Source organism: Acomys russatus, chromosome 11 (genome assembly GCF_903995435.1).
Source record: "Acomys russatus chromosome 11, mAcoRus1.1, whole genome shotgun sequence".
Classification (NCBI taxonomy): Eukaryota; Metazoa; Chordata; class Mammalia; order Rodentia; family Muridae; genus Acomys; species Acomys russatus.
The window spans coordinates 21,680,174-21,700,727 of record NC_067147.1 but is presented as its reverse complement, the minus strand read 5'-3'; the positions used below and the strand labels follow the sequence as shown (position 1 = coordinate 21,700,727).

Below are 20,554 nucleotides of genomic sequence, written 5' to 3'. Positions count from 1 at the left end.
AAGTACCTTGGTGCAGTTACTAGCCTTTGGTTCCAGTTCTTCAACTGTGGTTATCTGCTTTAGAAAGTCGGATTCTTGCATCCCTGGCTGGGATCCACGGCGCTTAAATACAGCTTTCGGATTGGACAAGATGACTTGCAGACTCACAGCAAATCCTTTGTATGAAGTAAAGAAAAAGACTGAGTTATTGGTATAGTTTTTCCCTTTGTAATTGTGGTCCCATCAAAAAGTACAAATACCTACTGTGAGTTTAGATCTTGGTATTCAAACTTGAACAGGAGCATTACATACAGTCCCTAAAGAAATTTAGTCCGTGATTTTGTACACTCTGAGAACACCTACCACAGTTTGAAGTAAGCCTGTTGACAATAAAATTTCAGAAGCTGCCTCAGAGAAGTCACAGATCTACATTTAATACTTCAGAGTATAGCAGTATTACTAACTGTCCTTGTGTTAGAGTGCTGGCCCAGCCTTCCTGACTGCTTCTGACGTCATTCATGTGTGCTTTATCATCAAGGTCAGCACTGTTCCAAACGACTTAACATTGCGAAGATTGGTTGGTGGTACAGGTACTATTGATCATGGGAAAAAACAAGTATATCCTAATTTATAATCAGTTTCACTCTAAGCATGAAGGAGGGAGCTTAGAAATCAGTACAGGCACTATCAAGTTGTTTGATAAATTTGGTTTTTGTAGTTGAGTGTTTAAAAAGAAAATGTGATATAGCTTAGTGATAGAGTGCTTTCCTCACAGTATAAGGCCCTGAGTCCATCCTTGAGCACTGCAAATTCTGAGCTCTCTCTGGTGACTTGGTTATATGACAGAATTGTTGCTGTTTGACGTGCTTTAAAGCACTCCTAATGCACTCCACATGTGACTGAAGGCTGAGCCTTTGCTGCTCACAAGGTGATACTAAACTCCCTCCCTCCAGGAGTCGATGGGTTGAGTGAGAGCCAAGCCCCGGGAACTTGCCTGTGGGAAATTGGGCCCTCCCTTCTATTAGTGGTAGTTTATGCTGCTTTTTGGAGAAGTGTAAGAGAAGAGCTGTGAGACGACTCCATCGTCATTCCCATCACCTTCAGTTGCCAGACTGCTCAGTCATGTGCTGCTGCCTCTTGGAAGAAGTTAATGCTTAGCTATCCACACAGAGAATGTCATCTAGGAAGTGCTGAGTGAAACAAAATCAAATAACAGAACCCATAAAATGGCCTTCAGACTCCTGTATCCTCCACAAACTCTGTGTGGAAGCACACTGTACATTCTAGTAAGCAACACAAAATTTGGGGTGACTTTTGGTTTTGACTAGGTCCTTGTATTTGGGACACTGGCCAAGTCACTTCACCTTTTTAAACTCTGTATGCCCTCATTTCTTAATCTGCAAGGGAAGTAGAAAAGCTCAACCTCAGTGAAAGATTCTACTGACTGCAGAGCACTGCAATATGTAAATAAAAATGCCACTAAGTAAGCAGTACCAAGAGGAGTGGGTGGTGCCAGCCACCATTCATAGCTGCAAGAATCCTAGCTTGTGAAGTCCCGGAGTGGGGGGCTGTGGGGGGGAAGAGACAGGCCACACGTGTCACATGACTTTGATAAGCAATCTGAAGTCCTCATCAAACACAGCTAGGTCGGCATAGGACTTCAACACAACCAAAGCTTGAAGTTAATAAAGTGCCTTTTCCCATAAGACCAGGTGAGATTATGTTAATGACTTCTTAATTTCTTTCATGTGCTTCATCCTTTCTCTAAATGCTAGCCTACTCTTCTCAGTCACACTGGAGCTTTTGGAATATTCTTTGCATGCCTTCAAGGCACACACGATGATCCAAATTATGCAGAGGTAACTGAAAATATAAAACCGTTCAGACCTGATGTCCTTTATTGTTCCTTAAGGTGTTAAGCTCATCATCCACAGCCACTGGAAGATTCAGATTAAATGAGTATTTTCTCCATTTTGCTGGTTCAGAAATGTCTCACACTAATGGAGAACTACATGGCAGAATGAGCACAGGCCACAGCCAGGCCTGAAGCTACCATTTTTGCTGGGTGGTGCCCTATTGTGCTCACTGTAGAATTATGTGCACCTGAGCTGCAGAGCCCTTAGGGAGGCCTCACTCCAAGAGCAAAGCAACCTAGTTTCTAAAAAGGGGGACGGGGAGGGTGGACATAATCCAGATGTTCCAGGTCCGCCTACTTCAGGTGGTTCTGCCTATTCTGTGCTCAGGAAATAGGCCACAGCCAGCGTGCAGGCATCATACTGTAGGTAACTAGGCCAAACTGGGTTGCTTCAGGGGAAATCCTGTGCCCTCATGAGATAGCAGGCAGAGCTAAAGTAGTAGTATCTCTTGGAAACAGGCTGACTTTTTGGTTTTGGGCAATTGATTTCCAATCTGCTATGGGTGTCTTGGGTTTTCATCAGTTGCAAGTATTTGTTCCTTGAGCATTATATCCTCGGTGACTGGTTCGGCTTTAAAACTACTGTTGTGCCTTTTGAGGCATTAGGATCCTGGCAAAATCCATAGGAGTGGAGTTTTCTGTCTGGGTCAGTTAGAGAAAAATGTGATATGCCGGTGTAAAGTGACTTCACTGTGGAGGCAGGGCTCCCTTAGCATGTAACGACTGGGAGGGAGAACATTCCCCTACTAGGTAGAGGGACAGGGCTTGCCTCAATGTATTACATACTTACTGAATGCGGCTGGAAACTGCAACATTTGAATCCAACAACCCTTTTAATTTCTGGACAAGAGAAAAGCACAGGGAATGGAAAAGAGATGGCTTATCGGTTAAGAGTATTTGCTGCTCTTCTAGAGGGCCCAAGGTCAGTTGCCGGTACTTGTGTCATATCTCACGCTCATCTGCAACTCCAGTGCCAAGGCCTCCTATATCCTCTGACTTCTGTGGGTGCCATGCATGCATATGGCTGCATGCACATGCATCAGGTAAATACTTTAAAAACAATAGTCATAGGACTAAATTACAACACAACAAAGTATTCAGTCATTGGGAGTGAAACATACGATAGACCTTTCCAAGACTAGATAAATGTCAGCCCCAAAACTGCCAACGCTTCTCTGAAGAGACCCTCCACCGGCAAGGAACCCACAAACTCTAGTTTCCTTTAGTTGGCAACTGAGGGCATGAGGAAGCCATAATTCATAAGAATTTGCAGAGCAGAAGCCTCTGTCGGTGTGTAGAGGTTCTCAAGCCTTCAGTATGATTAGCTGATGCCTGCAGGAGGACCCAGGCCAAGTAGAGAACTAGAAAGGAGCAGGTGCATCAGTTACCCTCACATGGCCTGGGAGTATCCACATTCTCATCAGCCAGAGTGCTGCAGCTCCTGCGTGGAACATGGGAGATGACAGGCTACTGTGGGATCACATTGGTTCTGAAAGCTCAGATGTTCCTGCCTAAACTTGAAGCCTTGAAAAGATAGAGGTGCCTCCAAATAACTTGGTCATGTCTCAGTACAAAGCTCAAAAGTAATTATAATATATATTATGCTTGTGTTCATATTACCTATCCATACACGTGCTCATCAGTCATTACCCAACAATTTAAAATTCAGGATGTCTCAGAACCAAAACTACCTGTTATACAAAGAAGCAGGAAAGTAAAATACCACAACAAAGAGAAAAAAAAAAAATCCAGAAATGCTATAGATGATAGAATTACAGAATGTGACATTAGAGTATGAATATGTCTCATATTCAAGAAGGGTGCAGAGGTATGAGCATGCTGAGAGATAAGAAAGAGACAAGGTCATCTCAGTGATGACTGCCCAAAGATGTAAAGTGTCCTGGGTTAGGATTAACACCTGAGACACTGAGGAATAAAAGATCAGCAAAGATGAACAAGCAACAATGAAACTACTTAACCAAAATAAAAATAAGACTAGTGCTAGAGAATCAGAATGAAAGGTGAGAGGAAAACAAAGATATGTGAAGAAATGGCAACTAAAAATGTCCAGCCTTCATTCAGTGATAACCAGCATAGCCTAAATGAAGGTCACTCTAACCATAACAGCACCTTATACAATCTTCATATGTGATCGGTATGTTCCAGACAAGCCATAGTGTAAATCGTAAACAAATTTCAACCCCCCCCCCCAACAACAACAACAACAACAACAAAAACCTTTAAATTACAGAAAGTATCCTGCCTCTGGTGTGGTAGAATTTAAAAGGCTCAATAACAGACTAAGTTTCAAGTATTTGGAAACTATCAAAGAGTAAATTAAAAATCAAGTAAAAGAAGTGGGAAAGTGACTAACTGAATGCAAGTGAAAACAATATGAAAGTAAGTCTAATTTAGTACGTGGGAAATTATTATGGGGGTATGCATGTATGTGTGGGAAGTAGTCACATCTGCGCAAGTGTGGTGTTGAGGCCAGAGATATTGCTTGGTATTTTCTTCTCTCACTCTCCACCTTATTTGGGGGACAGAGTCTCTCACTGAACCTGGTCTCCTAGGGTTTGAGCGCTCCTGCCACCAAGCCTACTGCTCGCTGTTCCACCTCCTCACCACACTGCACTCTTCTTCCCCTGGAAGACTCAATAAACTCTTCTATAAAGGGCTTCTGGTCATGATGTTTTATCACAGCACCAACAGGTAACTAATACACTGAGAAACATCTACTCTGAAGTTCTTGAGAAGAAGGTGCAAACCACCAATATGGAGAGAACAGGTTCCAGTAATGGGATTGTTATAAAGTTAATACTTTTGTTAGAGATTTGGACATGTCAGATCAGAATAGGCAAATTGAAAGACAAGCTACCAATGCAACAAACAGCCTAATGATCAAAGAAAGGAAGTTTGCACTGCAGCCACCTTCCAGTACTACAACTTTCTAGGGCCAGATGGCCTTGGCTGTGAATCCCTGCAACCACTTAAAAGATGAATAGAAGCTTTACACTAAACTTTTAATAAGAAGGAAGCAATGCTGCTTAAATTATCTTGAAAGATAACCTTTCCCTGATACCCAAACTCTGCATAAGCTTACAAGAGAGCCACAAGCAAAGATCATGAAGAAAGGCAGAAAAATCCCTGCAATCTTCCACAAGACCACCCTAGCATTGAACAGGGAAATAAATCTTGGCGAGGTATGTTAATCTCAGGATCATGAGGTTGTGAATTGTCATGCTCTCAAATGTATAGTTTACTACTAGAAAATATAAAAAGAGAAGCTATCTTGATTAATAGTCAGTACTCATTTGACAAAATCAGTTATATTTTCATGACTGGAGATGTGTGTGTTGGTGGAACCAATAACAAAAGTGAACTTCCTTAACTTGATAAAGGGCATCTAAGTAAGTAAGAAAGAAAGAAGAAAAGGGAAGAAAGGAAGAAAAAGAAAAGGAAAGAAAGAAAAGTAGAGACAACCATTACTGACATTTTACTTCTGGAGTCAAACTCCTGTAGATTAGAATAAGATAAACGTTTTATTCAGCGATGCAGTGGAGCTCCTTGCCATTGAAATAAGCAACTCTTCTCCCATTTGCTTTGTTTTGTTTTTTAACAACAACAACAACAAATGTCCCATAGATGGGTACAAAGTACATAAAGCAATGCTCCTCTCTCTCTCACCGCATCAGTAACAGTGGCCAGTGTCTCCTGCTCGACAGCCACCAGGTTTCACCTCCATGTACCTGACCTGAGAGCACAAATTCTTCCCTCACTCTGTGTAGACACTAATCTCACAAATCCTGCAAATCAAGCCTACTCCCACTTCCTGCAGCATGGCTTATGACAACATGGCCTTTATAGTCTGATCACAAGATACCAACCACCTTCTGAATCACTGCCTAGTGGTACTGGACTCTCACCATGCTCTTTTTAAAATTTTTTTATGTGCATAGGTGTTTTGCCTGCATGTATATCTGTGCACCATATGATGTCTGGTGCTTGCAGAGGCCAGAAGATGACATTGAATCCACTAGAACTTGAGTTACAGATGGTTGTGAGTCCTGTGGGTACTGGGAATCAAACCTGGGTCTTTTGGGAAGTCAGTGCCCTTAACCCCTGAGCCATATCTACAACCCCTGGACAATGCTGCTGATAGCAATTAATTTAAGAAAAATTATCTCTCCATCCATTTGAGAAATGATTGTAGATCCAAAATAAAACACACACACACACACACACACACACACACACACACACACACACACACACACACGTCATAGAACTTGTTGGGAAAAGGAAAGTACATGTGGTACCCTCTTCTCTCTGGAATATATGCCTCATATATGCCTCTTGGAATATTGCATGTGTGAATTTCAGTACCTCTACTGTGTGTGTGTGTGTGTGTGTGTGTGTGTGTGTGTGTGTGTGTGTGTGTGTGTTTAAAAAGGGCAATAAGCCATGACCAAGTATATTAATCTAAAGATCACAAGGTTGTAACTTGTCATGATCTAAACTGTATAGGTCATTACTGGAAAATATACAAGGAAAATTGGTCTTGATAGATGCTAAATACTCATTTGAGAAAATCCACTATCTTTTCATGACTGGGTGTGTGGTTATCACTGAACCAATAATGAAGGTGAACTTTTCCAAACTGATAAAGAGCTTCTTTAAATGTGTGCTGTACACACACACACACACACACACACACACACACACACACACACACCCCACAGCCATTAAAATGGTGTCTTATTCTATTATTGTGATGAGACACCACGACCAAGGAAACTTTTATAAAAGAAAGCATTAAATTGTGGACTTACAGTTTCAGAGGCTAGTTCATTATCAGGTCAGGAAGCATGCTGGCATGCAGGCAGACTTGGTACAGGAGAAGTAGCTAAGAGTTCTACAGCCTGATCCATCTGGAGATGGGAAGAGGGAAAAGTAGAGGGGGATGGGGAGGGAGAGGGAGGGAGGGAGGGGGCTGGGCCTGGTATAAATTGTTGAAACCTCACAACTCAACCCTAGTGACACACTTCCACCAACAAGGCCACAACTCCTAATCCTTCTAATCCTTTCAAATACTGCCACTCTCTGATGAGTAAGTATTCAACCATATGAGTCTATGGGGGCCAGTCTCATTCAAACTACCACAAATGGTATGCTTAGGCATTCCCAACTTTGAGCACCAATCTTTAAAAGAACTATTCGTTGCCATTGGCTTCTCTTGGCCTCTTCATCAAAATTATTTGGTCTATAAATATAAGAATTTCTTTCTTCTCTGGGTGGTAATGGCACACACTTTTAATCCCAGCACTCTGGAGGCAGAAACAGGTAGATCTCTGTAAGTTTGAAGCCAGTCTACAGAGCGAGTTCCAGGACAGGCAGACCTACACAGAGAAACCCTGTCTCAACAAAACAAAACAAAAAACCTTAGCGAGTTCCAGGACAGGCAGACCTACACAGAAAAACCCTGTCTCAACAAAACAAAACAAAAAACCTTATTTCTTGGTTGCTAATGATATTTCATTAACCTATATACTTAACAGATGCCAATATCAGAGTGGTGCATTTGTGTGTACATGTACCAGTGGGGTCTAGAGGGCAATGTAAAGTGTTGCTCCTCAGAGCTACCATCTTGTTTTCTAAGGCAAGGTCTCACAGTTTGGGAGAACATGGAGCTTGCTGATTACACCAAACTGGCTCACCATCAAATACCATAGATTCATTTGTCTCCACTGCCCCAGCCCTGGGTTTTCAAGGTAAATGCCACCATGCATAGAGTTTACATGGCGCTTAGGGTCAAGCTTAGGGTCAAGCTCAGGTCCTGTGTTTGTGAAGCAAGAAGTTTATGGACTGAGCCACCTCTCCAGTCCCTACGGTGTCTTTATTACTGATGTCACAAACTACATTTTCAAGTTGGGAAATGTAACTCCTCTAGCTTTGTTCTTTCATCCCAGATTGTCTTGCTTTTCCTTATGAAAAGCTCTCTCAATTTCTACAAAAAAGCCCAACCACAATTTTGAGAGATTATTCTGTAGCTGTGAGTTAGTGTGAAGACTATCACAGTCTTCTCTGAATTGGGTGTTCTAATCCATTAACAAGAAGCCTTTCCATCCAGTTCTTTAGTTTTATTGATTTTAGTTTTTAATTGCACAAGGGTCTTATTACTTCATTTTAATATTTTATTATCCCTAACTCTGAATCAAGAATAAAAATGAATTTTTTTTTGTTCACTGTCACTGTGTAAAATAAATATAACTTTTTGAGATAGTTTCTTACTGTGTAGCCTTTTGATAGCCTGGAACTTGCTATCTAGACCAAGCTGGCCTGAAATTCACAGAGATCTTTCCTGCCTCTGCCTCTCAAGTGTTGGGATTAAAGGTAGCCCCGCCCCCCCACGCCCAACTGTTGTTCACACTCTTGTATCCCGGAACACTGGTGAGCTCACTTGTTACCGCAGCATTTTCTCATGTGACATCACTGATCTGAACACAGTTTTACTTCTTCCTTTCCTGTCTTCATCCAACTTGGATACTTCTTCATTCATTTTACCTCCCTCACTGCTGTAGCTACAACCATCATAGTAACAGTGAAAACCAATGGCAGATGAGTAAGCCTTGTCCTTGATCCCCAAGGAAAAAGGCTCAGAGGCTTCAACTACCAAGAATCACTCTTGAGTTTTTCATAGATGGAAATCATCAAATAGAGGCAGGTTCCTTCTATTCCTAGCCTGGTGTGTTTTTCTTTTAAGATCTATTTTTGTTTATGGGTCTGAGACTGTGTGTTATAAACCTATATAGGTGCCTACAGAGAGGCTGAAGTTACAGCTGATTGTAGCAGCAAGTGCTCTTCATAGCTGGTGAGCCATCTCCCCAGCTCCCTCCACACCTGACATTTTGATCCTGGATCTGTTAGTATAATATGGCTTTTCTCTTTTATATTCAGATGGCATATCAACTCTGACTTTTTAAAATCTGAGCTTACATCCCATGGATAATCCAATGTAGTCATGGTTGGATACTCATGGCAAAAAGTTAAGCTTTAAAATTATCTATCATCTATCTATCTATCTATCATCTATCTATCTATCATATATCAATCATCTATCTTTAGCATTTTTATATCTCTATATAAAATGGAGACAGGCTTATAATTATTTCCTTAGTCACATCTTTGGTATCAGACTGATATTGGTCTGCCAGGTGACTCAATATTTCCTTTCTATAATTTGGAAGTGTTTGCAAAGTATCACTAAGTTGTCTTTAAATATTTATTTATTTATTTTAATTTTTTATTATTAATTTATTCTTGTTACATCTCAATGGTTATTCCATCCCTTGTGTCCTCCCATTCTTCCCTCCCTCCCCCTTCCCCCTTATTCCCCTCCCCTATGACTGTTCCTGAGGGGGATTACCTCCCCCTGTATATGCTCATAGGGTATCAAGTCTCTTCTTGGTAACCTGCTGTCCTTCCTCTGAGTGCCACCAGGTCTCCCCCTCCAGGGGACATGGTCCAATGTGAGGCACCAGAGTACGTGAGAAAGTCATATCCCACTCTCCACTCAACTGTGGAGAATGTTCTGACCATTGGCTAGATCTGGGAAGGGGTTTAAAGTTTACCACCTGTATTGTGCTTGGCTGGTGCCTTAGTTTGAGCGGGACCCCTGGGCCCAAATCTGCCTATCAGAATGTTCTACGTGTAGGTTTCTAGGACCCTCTGGATCCTTCTGCTTTGCCATTCTCCCATGCTTCTCTCATCTAGTCCTCCCCTCTGTCCCAGTTTCCTGGTAAGTGAAGGCTTTTGTGGGATATAATTTAAATATTTAATAGACGTTTAAATATTTAACGGAACTCACAGGAGAAGCTGGACTTTTGTTGACTACTGTATATTTATATGTTGGCTCAGATGTTGTTTCTTCTTGAGTCAGCTTTAATAGTTTAACCATGAATTTATTTTCACCTAGGTCCTTTAATTTGAGATACGATTTTTCATAATTCCTTGAAATTTTCTAAGGTTTCTGAAGGATGGTGGAAACATTCTTTTCATTCCTGACTTCAGTATTACGCAGTCCACCAAAATTTTTATGGTGTTCTCCCTCCCTCCCTCCCTCCATCCCCTCCCTCCCTCTCCCTGCCTCTCTCTCCCTCTCCCTCCTCCCTCTCCCTCCTCCCTCCCTCTCCCTCCCTCCTCCTCCCTGTCTCTCTCTCTCTGTATGTACATGCGTGCACATGTGTGTATTCATACAACCATGCACATGCAGAGGTCAGAAGATGTTTGTATCTTCCTCCTCTGCTTTCCATCTAACCCCCTTGATACAGGGTCTCCAACTGGGCCTGAGTCTTGACTTGTTAGCTAGACTGACCAGGAAGCTCCTGGCATCTGCCCATCTCCATCGGCCAACACTGGTCACAGGACTTTATGAACATGTTCAGCTTTTACATGAGTGCTGGGGGGCTTCAAATTCATGTCCTCATGCTACATAGCAAGTGCTCTTACCTACCAAACCAACTTCTTGTTTATATTGCAAAAGAATATTTGATTTGAGTTTCTATTTTGCTTTTCTAGACTACACATGGTTCATTTTATTAATTAATAATCTTGGTATCTAGTCATTTCCAAATTACTTTGGGTTTATCTTTTCCTAGTGTCTTATGGTATAAGGTTATAGTATGGATTTGAGATCTTTTTTTTTTTTTTTGCACAGCCATTTAAAGACCTTTAATTGTTCTATTAGCTACACTCCACAGGTTTTAGTATGCTACAGCTCTGTTTTCATTCACTTCAAAATATTTTCCAAATGATTTCTTTCTTTGACTAATTGGTTATTTAGGAATGTGTTGTCTTATTTCTATAGGCAAGGATTTCACAAAATCTCTGTGGTATGTGTATTGATATTTAACTTCTTACTTAGTTGCTTTTCTGTTGCTATGACAAAATACCTGGGACTTCAGTTATAAACAACTGAAGTTAGTTTAGGCTGGAAAATTCAAAAGTGCACCATAATGTGGCATAAGGCAAACTGGCAGGCAGGAACAGATGGAACAGACATTCAAGGGTTATCTTGCTTTGTAACAGCCCGTTCTGATAGCACTTATCCAGTTTAGGAAGAGCAAGAACTTCTGTATGTTTCTATGTGCGTAAGCCTAACCATTCACACACTACTGCATAACAAAGTCATGCCACAACAAAGGCTCCTTTCTAATCTGCCATGCCTGGCAAGCAAACTAAACTGCTGGCATATTTACTTCTCATCGAATTTAGAATTTTTTTTTTTTCCTGCTGAAGAGAAATGAAAAGGCCCAGTGAGCCACAGTGTGGTTGTGGAGGTCTATTTATCTGCAGAATCCTGACTGGGACTTTATGCTTGCTTCAGGACAATCTACCCACCCCACAATGCGTGCCTTTAATTACTGTCTAGTTTTTTAAACTCCTCAAAAAAACCACTTAGTAGTCATTGCTCTTTGGGGACAGGGGGACTACAGTACTTCTAAGACACGCTTTTTATAAACAGCTTATTTGAATATCTACTCTGAGGACAACAGAACCGTCATCTTCCATAGCAACTGTCAGGGTGAACGCGCATGGAAAGCATAGTCCTGAGAGCCCGGTGTGGATCACGAAGCCTTAATTGACTGAATTCTGCAAATGGCCATCCATGTTTTCTGAGCGGGAATGCCTTTGATGTTTAGAAGGGATGGGACTTCACTGGTTCAGAGACCAATGGGAACAGAACCTGCACCGTCCTGTGAAGGGCAGATGCAACGGGCGTGCGAGCCGGTGCTGCCGCTTCATGCTCTCAAGGCGTTCTTGTTATTTTTAACTGGCAGTGAAATCAAACGGTACATTTTAGTTGGGAGAAATTAAGAGATTTGCATTCTCCGTGGCATTATTAAATGGGTCACACTAAGCCATTATAATCCAACCCAGAAAAACGGAGCAGGAAAAAAGACAAAGAAGGACTTTGTGCCTAGTTCCAACCCCATGTTAACAGCCATGAAACCATTCCTAGTTTCTTGAGGGGTTCAGTGACAAAGCCAACTGCCATTTTCTACTGCTCATTGGCTTCTCACTCCAGACTGTAAGAAGTTTCCTAATGACGTAGTTTAATGAAATGCTGTGGCAGTATAGGATTGTCACTGTGGGAAGTCTTTCTATCCAATGGTCCTGGGTTCAAATTTCTGCTCTGCCACTTAGGGTGATTTGGTGAAGCAGTCAGTGTGTGGTGCCTGCTTGTACATGTAGAGAGGGCCATTTCGCTCTTAAGTGAGTAGTTAAGGCACACAGTACACACACAGCTCTTCAGCTGAAGAATTGTCAGAATAAAAGGCCTTTCTTACCGCCCCCCACCCCCGGCCAGCTCTAAATAACTCACGTCCAAGATTATACTAATAACACATCATCTTTCAGTTTTCTATTTTGTTGGGTCATCATTCATTCATTCCAGAAAACCTTTACAGGCATGGGGGCCCACAACTGTAATCTCAGCACTTGGGAGGTGGAGACAGGAGGACCAAGAGTTCAAGGTTACCCTTGGCTACACAGCAAGTTCCAAACAAGGAGCCTCTATAAATACATTGCTTGCTTGCCTTAACACTGACGATGATACTGTGTGAGGCATGGTCGTGACTCTTGGTAACTCCTGGCCCAGTTAGGGAAATCAAGACGAATTAGGCCAGGTCCTCAAAGCTACAGAAGTCTGTGCAAAGCCAGTGGGCACAAGACAAGGAGATGCAGGGGTGTGATGGCAGGGAGGGAGGTCAGAGAGAGGGAAATCTGAGGTGGATCTTGGAGCAATTGAAGCCTTCCATCCACACAGAGGAAGCAGGGAGTCTTGAGGCCAAGCACTAGGTGGGGCAACTGTGATGGGAAAGACAAGGCTTTTGGTTCCCCTTAAGCACACTGACATTCCTAGGACCTTCTCTGCAGAAGGTACTAGTAACTTTCTGTCAGCTTTGGGGAAATCCTTGTGGCTACACAGAGATGGCAGGTGGTGGGGAACTAGGTGTGTGACAGCTACACCAGGTGGCCTGGGGAGAAGAGACAGATGGGAGCACACAGACGTGTGTCTAGCATAGGCATGGCACAGACAATAATGAAGATATGCCTATTGGACTTGCGCAGACCTGGAAAGCGTTTTAGACTTGTTATCGCTCACTAGGAAAAGGAGCAGGAACGGACAGACCTCACCATTAGCCAGGCAAGTCTAGGGCTCCCCCTGGGCATCTCTCACAGGCCTTCCTTGTCACTTGTCCCCAGTCTTGAGCCTCTAAGTCAACTTGCATTTTGCTCTGTGAAGGTGCTTTTCTCCTCCTCTTTAAGGAGCTCTCTAACAGCCTCCGAGTTACTGCGCACAAAATACTACCTTCTCTATGATCTTAACCTGGCACAGCGTGAAGACACAGCTAAAGGAGGTTTGCCATGAATGCCAGAAGCCTCCTCAAGGCATTTCTCTCTAAGAACACCTACAGTTCTCCATTTCAGCCTGAGCCTCAAAACAACACACCCCAACACACACACGCACACACACACCCCAACACACACACGCGCGCACACACAAACGCACGCACGCACACATGCACACACATGCACACACAGTGATTCTGTTTACTGTGGACTGTGGACTTCTTCATAGGACCACAGAGGCAATCCCTGCAACGCAGCATGGGCAGACTCTCATCCTTCACTTCTGTGAGCAGCTGAGGCCTTTGTCACCTGTCATCTTCTCTGGACCAGTGGAGCTAGACCTTGGAAGGCCAGCTTGCTGCTCTGCCACTGCTGGATCCCGATCCCCACCCCCACCCCCTTCCTCAATACTACTGTCTAGTTTGCTATATACTAATTCTAAATACTCATTTTGAGCTTGTACCAGCTTTTTAATGAAGTGTGTGTACACATGGAGGTGAAGTGCCTGCACCTCTGCACATATGGAGGCCAGAGGGGGCTGTTGTGGGTCCTGTTCTGTCACTCTCTGCCTTCCTTTGAGATGGTGTCCCTTACCCTTCCCAGTGATCGACTGGTGGCCACCCAACTCTCAGTGATCCTTTTATAAGTGTGCCTTTTTAAAAACAGTTCTGGGGCCATCAACCTCAGTGATCCCTTTATAACTCTGCTTTTTTATAAAAACAAGTTCTGGGGCTGGAGAGACAGCCCAGTGCTTGAGTCCACATACTGCTCACGTAGGGGACTCAGGTATGTTTTCCTGCAGCCATGTTACCCACCTAAGAGTTACCACAAATCCAGCTCCGGGGGATCCAGTGCCTCTGGCCTCCCCAGGGCAGCTGCACTCGTGCACATGCCTGCACATGGGCATATAGACACACACATTCACAATTTAAAATAATAAAAATAATCTGGGAAAAAAATCAGTTACGTTACTGTGCTTGACCTTGGATTAACTCAGCCTTTTCACATTTAATGCAATTATGCTTTGTTTTGTCTTAAACTAATCTTATCATAAACCTTCTCCTTTCCATAACCTTGACTATTTTTTCTTCCTCTAATAATACAAAACATCTCTTTTGATCTACTGCAATACGTTATAAAACCCTCAGTATATTATTAAATGTTTAAGGCACAAAGAGCTGGCATTTCTTTCCTATCATGAATGTAATTATTTAATCTACAGTCATCTAATCTATACTCCCCCTCTGAAGGAGTACACATAGTGTTTACTGCCGTCTGACCCCTCACAATGGGTGTTGTTTAACATGCTCAGAGTTTAATCCCAAACTTTATTTTCACATCGCTTCCCTTTCTGGATTCTAAATGTTAGCCTTTCGCAGCTCTGACAAGAATGCCCAAGAGAAACTACTTAAAGGGGGATTTTCCTTGGTTCCTGGTTGCAGGAGACTGCTTGTGCTTGCTCAGCCTGCTGCTGTGGGCCTGAGGCTGAATGTCATGCCAGCAAATGTATATGGAGGCAAAAGGGCTTTCATCATAGAGTCTGGAAAGCAGAGAGAGAAAAGAGGAAGGATCCAAGGATAAGAGGGGCCCCCAGGGTGGATGCTCAGGGATCTGGTCCCTTTGACTAGATCCCATCTCAGTCTCTCTAGCTCCCATCTGTCATCATGTTACAAATCCATCCTGGGTTAATGCACAGCTGAGGTCAGAGTCTTTGTGATTCTGTTAGTTCCCCAAAGTCCATCAGTTGAGCTACAAGCACACGGCGTTTGGGACCTTAGCTCCCAACCAAGTGCTTTAACTGTATAGCCATGACTGATATCACTCACTCATAATGGTAAGGGCCACTGGCCTCATTTTCTGGTTTGACTATGTGGTGGTTTCAATGAAAATGGCCCGCATATACACAGGAAGTGGTATTCTTGGAGGTGTGGCCTTGTTGGAGGAAGTGTGTCATTGGGCAATGGCCAGGCCTAGTGGCTCACTGTCTCTTCCTTCTGCCTGCCCCATCTGGATGTGAACTCTCAGCTCCCTCTCCAGCACTGTGTCTGCCTGCATGCCACCATACTTATCTGCCACAATAATAACGGCCTAAACCCTCTGAAAGCTAAGCCAAGCCCCAGTTCCATGCCTTCCTCTTTAAGAGTGGCTGTGGTCACGGTGTCTCTTCATAGCAACAGAACCATAACTAAGGCAAGCTGTCCCCCCTATGTCTTTTTTAGTTCTTCTAATTGATTGTGGCTACTGTACACTGGCTACTTTTTCATTGAGAAAGTAAAGTTTCATTGGATCCAAGTGCCTAGGGCCCATTTCCCCCCTCAGAACACTGGGCATCTTTCCCCTTGGTCTGTATGATCTATGCAAGTGTGTCAGAAGTCAACATCAGTCTGATTCCTCACCCCCCAGCACAGAGGCAGGGGCTCTCCCAATACAACTCTGGATGTTCTTGCTTTAATATCTCAGCATTATAGTTTTAAACTCAGGACTTGTTCATTCATTGAGCCACGTTTGAAGAAATGGAGAGGGGCTTGATCAACGTCAGTCTTGACTGCAACCAGACACTATGGTCACAGCTGTTAGCACACAGTGCAAACATCTGATGGTGGCTGGCTGGTCTCAAGAGCAATGACGCTGCCATCTGGGGGAGAGGGTGGGAAAACTATTCCAGGTAGGATGGTATGGGTAAGGCCTGTTCTGGTGTGTGGAGCATGGGCCCTGCATCACCTGGGAGCCAAGGGAAGCCACTGAAGTGTCAAGGGGGGCCCTGTTTGGTCAGCTAATGTCACTGGGACAAAAACAGAAGCTGTAGAACCACTTGGAAGGTTACTCCTGGTCTAGGTAAGAGGTGGCCACAGGGAACGGGACCCAGTGTGGCAGAGAGAGAGAGAGAGCCTGGCAAAGGAAGCGGACTTACCAGTGTCTCCCTCCCTGAGGTGTCAGAGCTCACATTCAACCTGGGTGACGAGCCTTCACAGAACTCAAGTGTTAAAGGAAAAAGTATTCTATTTCTCTCTTGACTTTCTCTCTCTCACACACATCTATTTTCTATTCAGATCGTGAACTCTTACTGAGCCTATTGGATTTGTACTCAGGGTCTCCTCCGTTCCCTACAGCTTCTTCTGGCTGCCCTTCTGTAGAATTCCCAGCAGTAGCATTCTATCCACTCTTGTGTACCAAGCCTCTCCTAGCAGCCCCACATGCCTGGAGGCACTGAGCTCCACGGCTGCCACACTTGCCTGCCTATTGGCTGGTATGGAAACCCTTGGGTTGGACAGTAAGCGCCTGGGGCCAGAGCATCCTTGCCTACTCTTTTTTTTTTTTTTAATTTTTTAAATTAATTTATTCTTGTTACATCTCAGTGGTTATCCCATTCCTTGTATCCTCCCATTCTTCCTTCCCTCCCATTTTCCCATTATTCCCCTCCCCTATGACTGTTCCTGAGGGGGATTACCTCCCCCTGTATATGCTCATAGGGTATCAAGTCTCTTTCTTGGTAACCTGCCATCCTCCCTCTGAGTGCCACCAGGTCTCCCCCTCCAGGGTACATGGTCCAATGTGAGGCACCAGAGTACGTGAGAAAGTCCTATCCCACTCTCCACTCAACTGTGGAGAATATTCTGACCATTGGCTAGATCTGGGTAGGGATTTAAAATTTACCGCCTGTATTGTCCTTGGCTGGTGCCTTAGTTTGAGCTTGCCTACTCTTTAAGTGCTGTTTCATCACAGCTGTCTGCTCTTGTTTTACGATTTTACTGCTTCAAAAATCTCAATGAAAACACATAAGGAGAGAAGCAGAGGGTGACTGTCATAGCTAGAAGGGAAGGACAGGGAGAGACAGGGAGAGGCTGGCGACCATCCGGGATGAGTAAGTCCCACTGTCGTGTAGCACAGCAAGGCGACTCTGGGTAACCCCGCTATAGTGCACATTCACAACAGGCGCCAGGAAATCCTGACCGCCCTCCATACTCCGCACTTCCTTATTATGGTGATAAAAACACCATGACGAAGGCACCTATGGAAGACAGCGTTTATTGGGGCTTATGGTTCGAGCAGGTTAGAAGCCATCATGGCAGGGAATTACAGAAGCAGGTGGTAGCCATGGCAACAGGACAGCTGAGCATTCATGCCTCCAGCCGCAGGTAGGAAGCACAGAGCCACACTGGGAATGGCACGCGGCTTTGAAGCTGCCACCAGTGACACACTTCCTCTAACTAAAGCCCCACCCTCCTATTCCTCCCTAAACAGTGCCACTAACTGGGGACTGCACACTCAAATGCCTGAGACTACGTGGTCATCCTGTTCAAACCATCATACCCCACCACAGACGACCTTCCGCGGAATGAATATACTAAGCACTCTGACTTGGCTGTGATGCATTTGACACATGTACCAACTATCACACTTTACCGCATAAATATGCATAATTCTGTGTCGATTAAAACCATATATATTTCAAATAGATCCACTTGTATTCTCAGTGGAGACAGGCCATCTCCACTTATGCTGTTGGATGTGCTTTTTAGTAATTAGGGTAAAGATTACTCTTCTCCTGTGCCTCTACTTTTGCTTGTCCAATAAAGGGAGGTTTGTAGTAACCCCTCTGTTCACCCCAGGCTCTGCAATGACGCCCATCCTGCCCGAGACCTCCAGAATGACTCAGGGCCGGGCCTGGGCATGGTCAGGTGGGACTGTGACCATGGAAGAAATTACAAACTATAAGGGAGACATGGTTCTAGCTCCTGGCCTCCTACACAGCCGTTCTTATCCCTCGTGGCATCCTGTAACTACCTCAGGACAGTAAAATACAAACACAAGTTCCGACACCAGCACCAGCCCCTCCCTTAACCAATCAGAGGTATCTTGGTATTTGATATGTAGCTCAGTGGATCAGACCCTCCTCAGTGTGCTGGGCAGCCCTGTTCAGCGTCTCTCCTTTTTAAATTTCCTTGTTAGCAAATAATGGCAGTGTTGTCTCAGAACCAATAACAGGGCATTAACTTTTCATTTTGATAAAAATCCTTAGAGTGGAGAAAGGAGAAGAGTTAAAATTAATGAATTCAGCAAACACTTCAACTGCTACTTTCAGAGACAGAAGCATCACCCAGAGACTCAGGGAGAGACTGGAGCCCTCCCTAGTGGCCTTTGCCAGCTGAGGCGGTCAGGAGAACAGCGACACGGGCGCCACCTTGTGGACACATGAATAAGTGTAGGATTCCAGGGAAAGGTGAGAAGGTCTATACCGGGTGGAGGATCAGGAAAGATCTCCCACAGAACGCCATACCTGCACATTGATGAGTCTTCAGTGGGGACTAGAATTTGGCAGGCAAACACAGAAGGCAGAGAGACATTCTACACTCGGGCTGAAGGTAGCGCACACCACCCTCCATGACCTGCCCATCCAATAACAAAGGCTGACCATAGTAGTTGGTGATGGTTACAGCATTTGAAGTGGGGGGGACAGTGTCTGGGGTTGGACAGTTCTGGCTGCTCAGGAGTCTAGGAAGAGCACTGCTTGAGTTTAACTTCTGAAGCCAGTGCAGAGAGAAGTGTGGTAGCCACAGCAACCAATCCATGTGCCAAAGGAAAGCTGGCGTCCATGCCAGCTTGGTTTAACCAGATGGAACAGCAATCTTAATTTTAATTATTTACACGAATAAACGCTAAACCTCTTTAACAGATCTGAGACATACATTTTTTTTCCTGCAGATGTTTTCTGGAAATTAGGGCGATGAAAAAGAACAACACATCTTTCTGTACTCAAGTAGGAAAAAGTGAGAATTCTCTTAACGGCCCTCCCGCCCCTCTCCCCGCTCCCTGCCCCTAGGTTATGAGTACATCCAGCAACCAAATGCATGCCTGCATTCCAGGGACCATTCACAGTGGCAGCCAGTGACATCTATACAAGTGCCTTACAGATCTCAAGGTTACAAATGGCCTTTGCTTTTGTAAGCTTGAATGCTTTTGTTTGTTAGGTTTTCTCGGCTGGGAAATTATAAAAATGAACGCAAACCTGCTTCTGAACAACTCTTTAATGATCTTTTATGGTTCCGTCCCCTTCTTGATCACTCTCTTCTTGGAGTGTTTAATCTAAAGCTAGGGCCAACATTTATCTCAATGTGCCAGCCTGCAGGCTGAGCAACCGGCAGAATGATAACAAGCAGAGACCCACCAGCTGGCAGAGAACTGAGGTCCATGGCTCCAAAGTGGAGGCTGCGTGCTCCGAAGTAACAGACTCTGGACTGAACTCAAACAGCCAAATGCAGGTGTAGATGCCGACATGCACACAACAGCAGGCGCGTCTTCACACATTCGCGGCTGAACTCACCACCACCCGGAGGGCAGGTGGTGTGACCCTCATCGGTAGATCAGAAAACAAGACGTGTTTCTGGCTTAGATCTTTGCCACGTGCAGCCTACTGATGCCCGAGTGGCACCTGGAAGTCAGTGATCTACCCCTCCACAGCTGCCTGCATGGATCCGACTGCTGTCATAGTCCAAGCTCTGACCTGATTTATCTAAACAAATCAGGTGACCTCTAAGTCACCCTTATCTTATTTCTTGGTTAAGACACATAATATCTGTTGGCTATTTATAGTGCTCTGCTAGGTGCTCCTATGCTATGTCTTAAGAATTTCATTTTCTCTGCCCTGCAGAGGAAGAAAATAGAGGCTCAGACATCAAAGACTGGGGTCCCATGGCTGTAAGTGGAGAGGTGGGATTTGAAGCAAGTGGGAAGTCGGCCTCTGTATCCACATGGACAGACGTAACTGACTCCCAGCTCCTAATCACTTAATCCCGAAACAAGTTACTGATCACATCTAGTATTAGGCTTGTGTGTTGAAATGAGGCTTGTGTGTTGAAATGAGGAAGGTGAAACTAGCAAACTGTTGAGTGAGTTAAATGAGAAAGCACGTAGAGAACCCAAGAATGCCCACTATATGCAAGTAACGTGTAATTATTGAGTTGGCTGCATGCACTTCAAAGACTTAAGGAAAATATAGGTTTCTCATATTCTTAGTTCTGAATAAATAGTCTATTGTATTGATGCCTCAAGGGATCTTCTACCATATAAGCAGAGCAGCTGGAATTGAAACACACTGGAACCTGTTCCCGCCCCTCGTCCTGTCCCATGGATCCTCCCCTTTGCCACTGCCTTGTCCTGCCCCCTCACCAGCTGCACCGGGGAGACTTCCCTGACTATGAGTTTGCAGATGCACATAGATGCTTACCCATTCCCACTTCACACTTC

At 44.2% G+C, this 20,554-nt stretch overlaps 1 protein-coding gene across 1 annotated transcript in view; it reads right to left on the bottom strand.

The window, feature by feature from the left end:
• The window catches only part of B3gat2 (beta-1,3-glucuronyltransferase 2), a 70,329-nt gene that overhangs the window by 160 nt on the left and 49,615 nt on the right, over window positions 1-20,554 (bottom strand). The window contains exon 3 of the mRNA XM_051152977.1: window positions 7-155. Coding sequence (XP_051008934.1) covers window positions 7-155 — 149 coding nt within the window. The remainder of the gene's footprint in view (window positions 1-6; window positions 156-20,554) is intronic.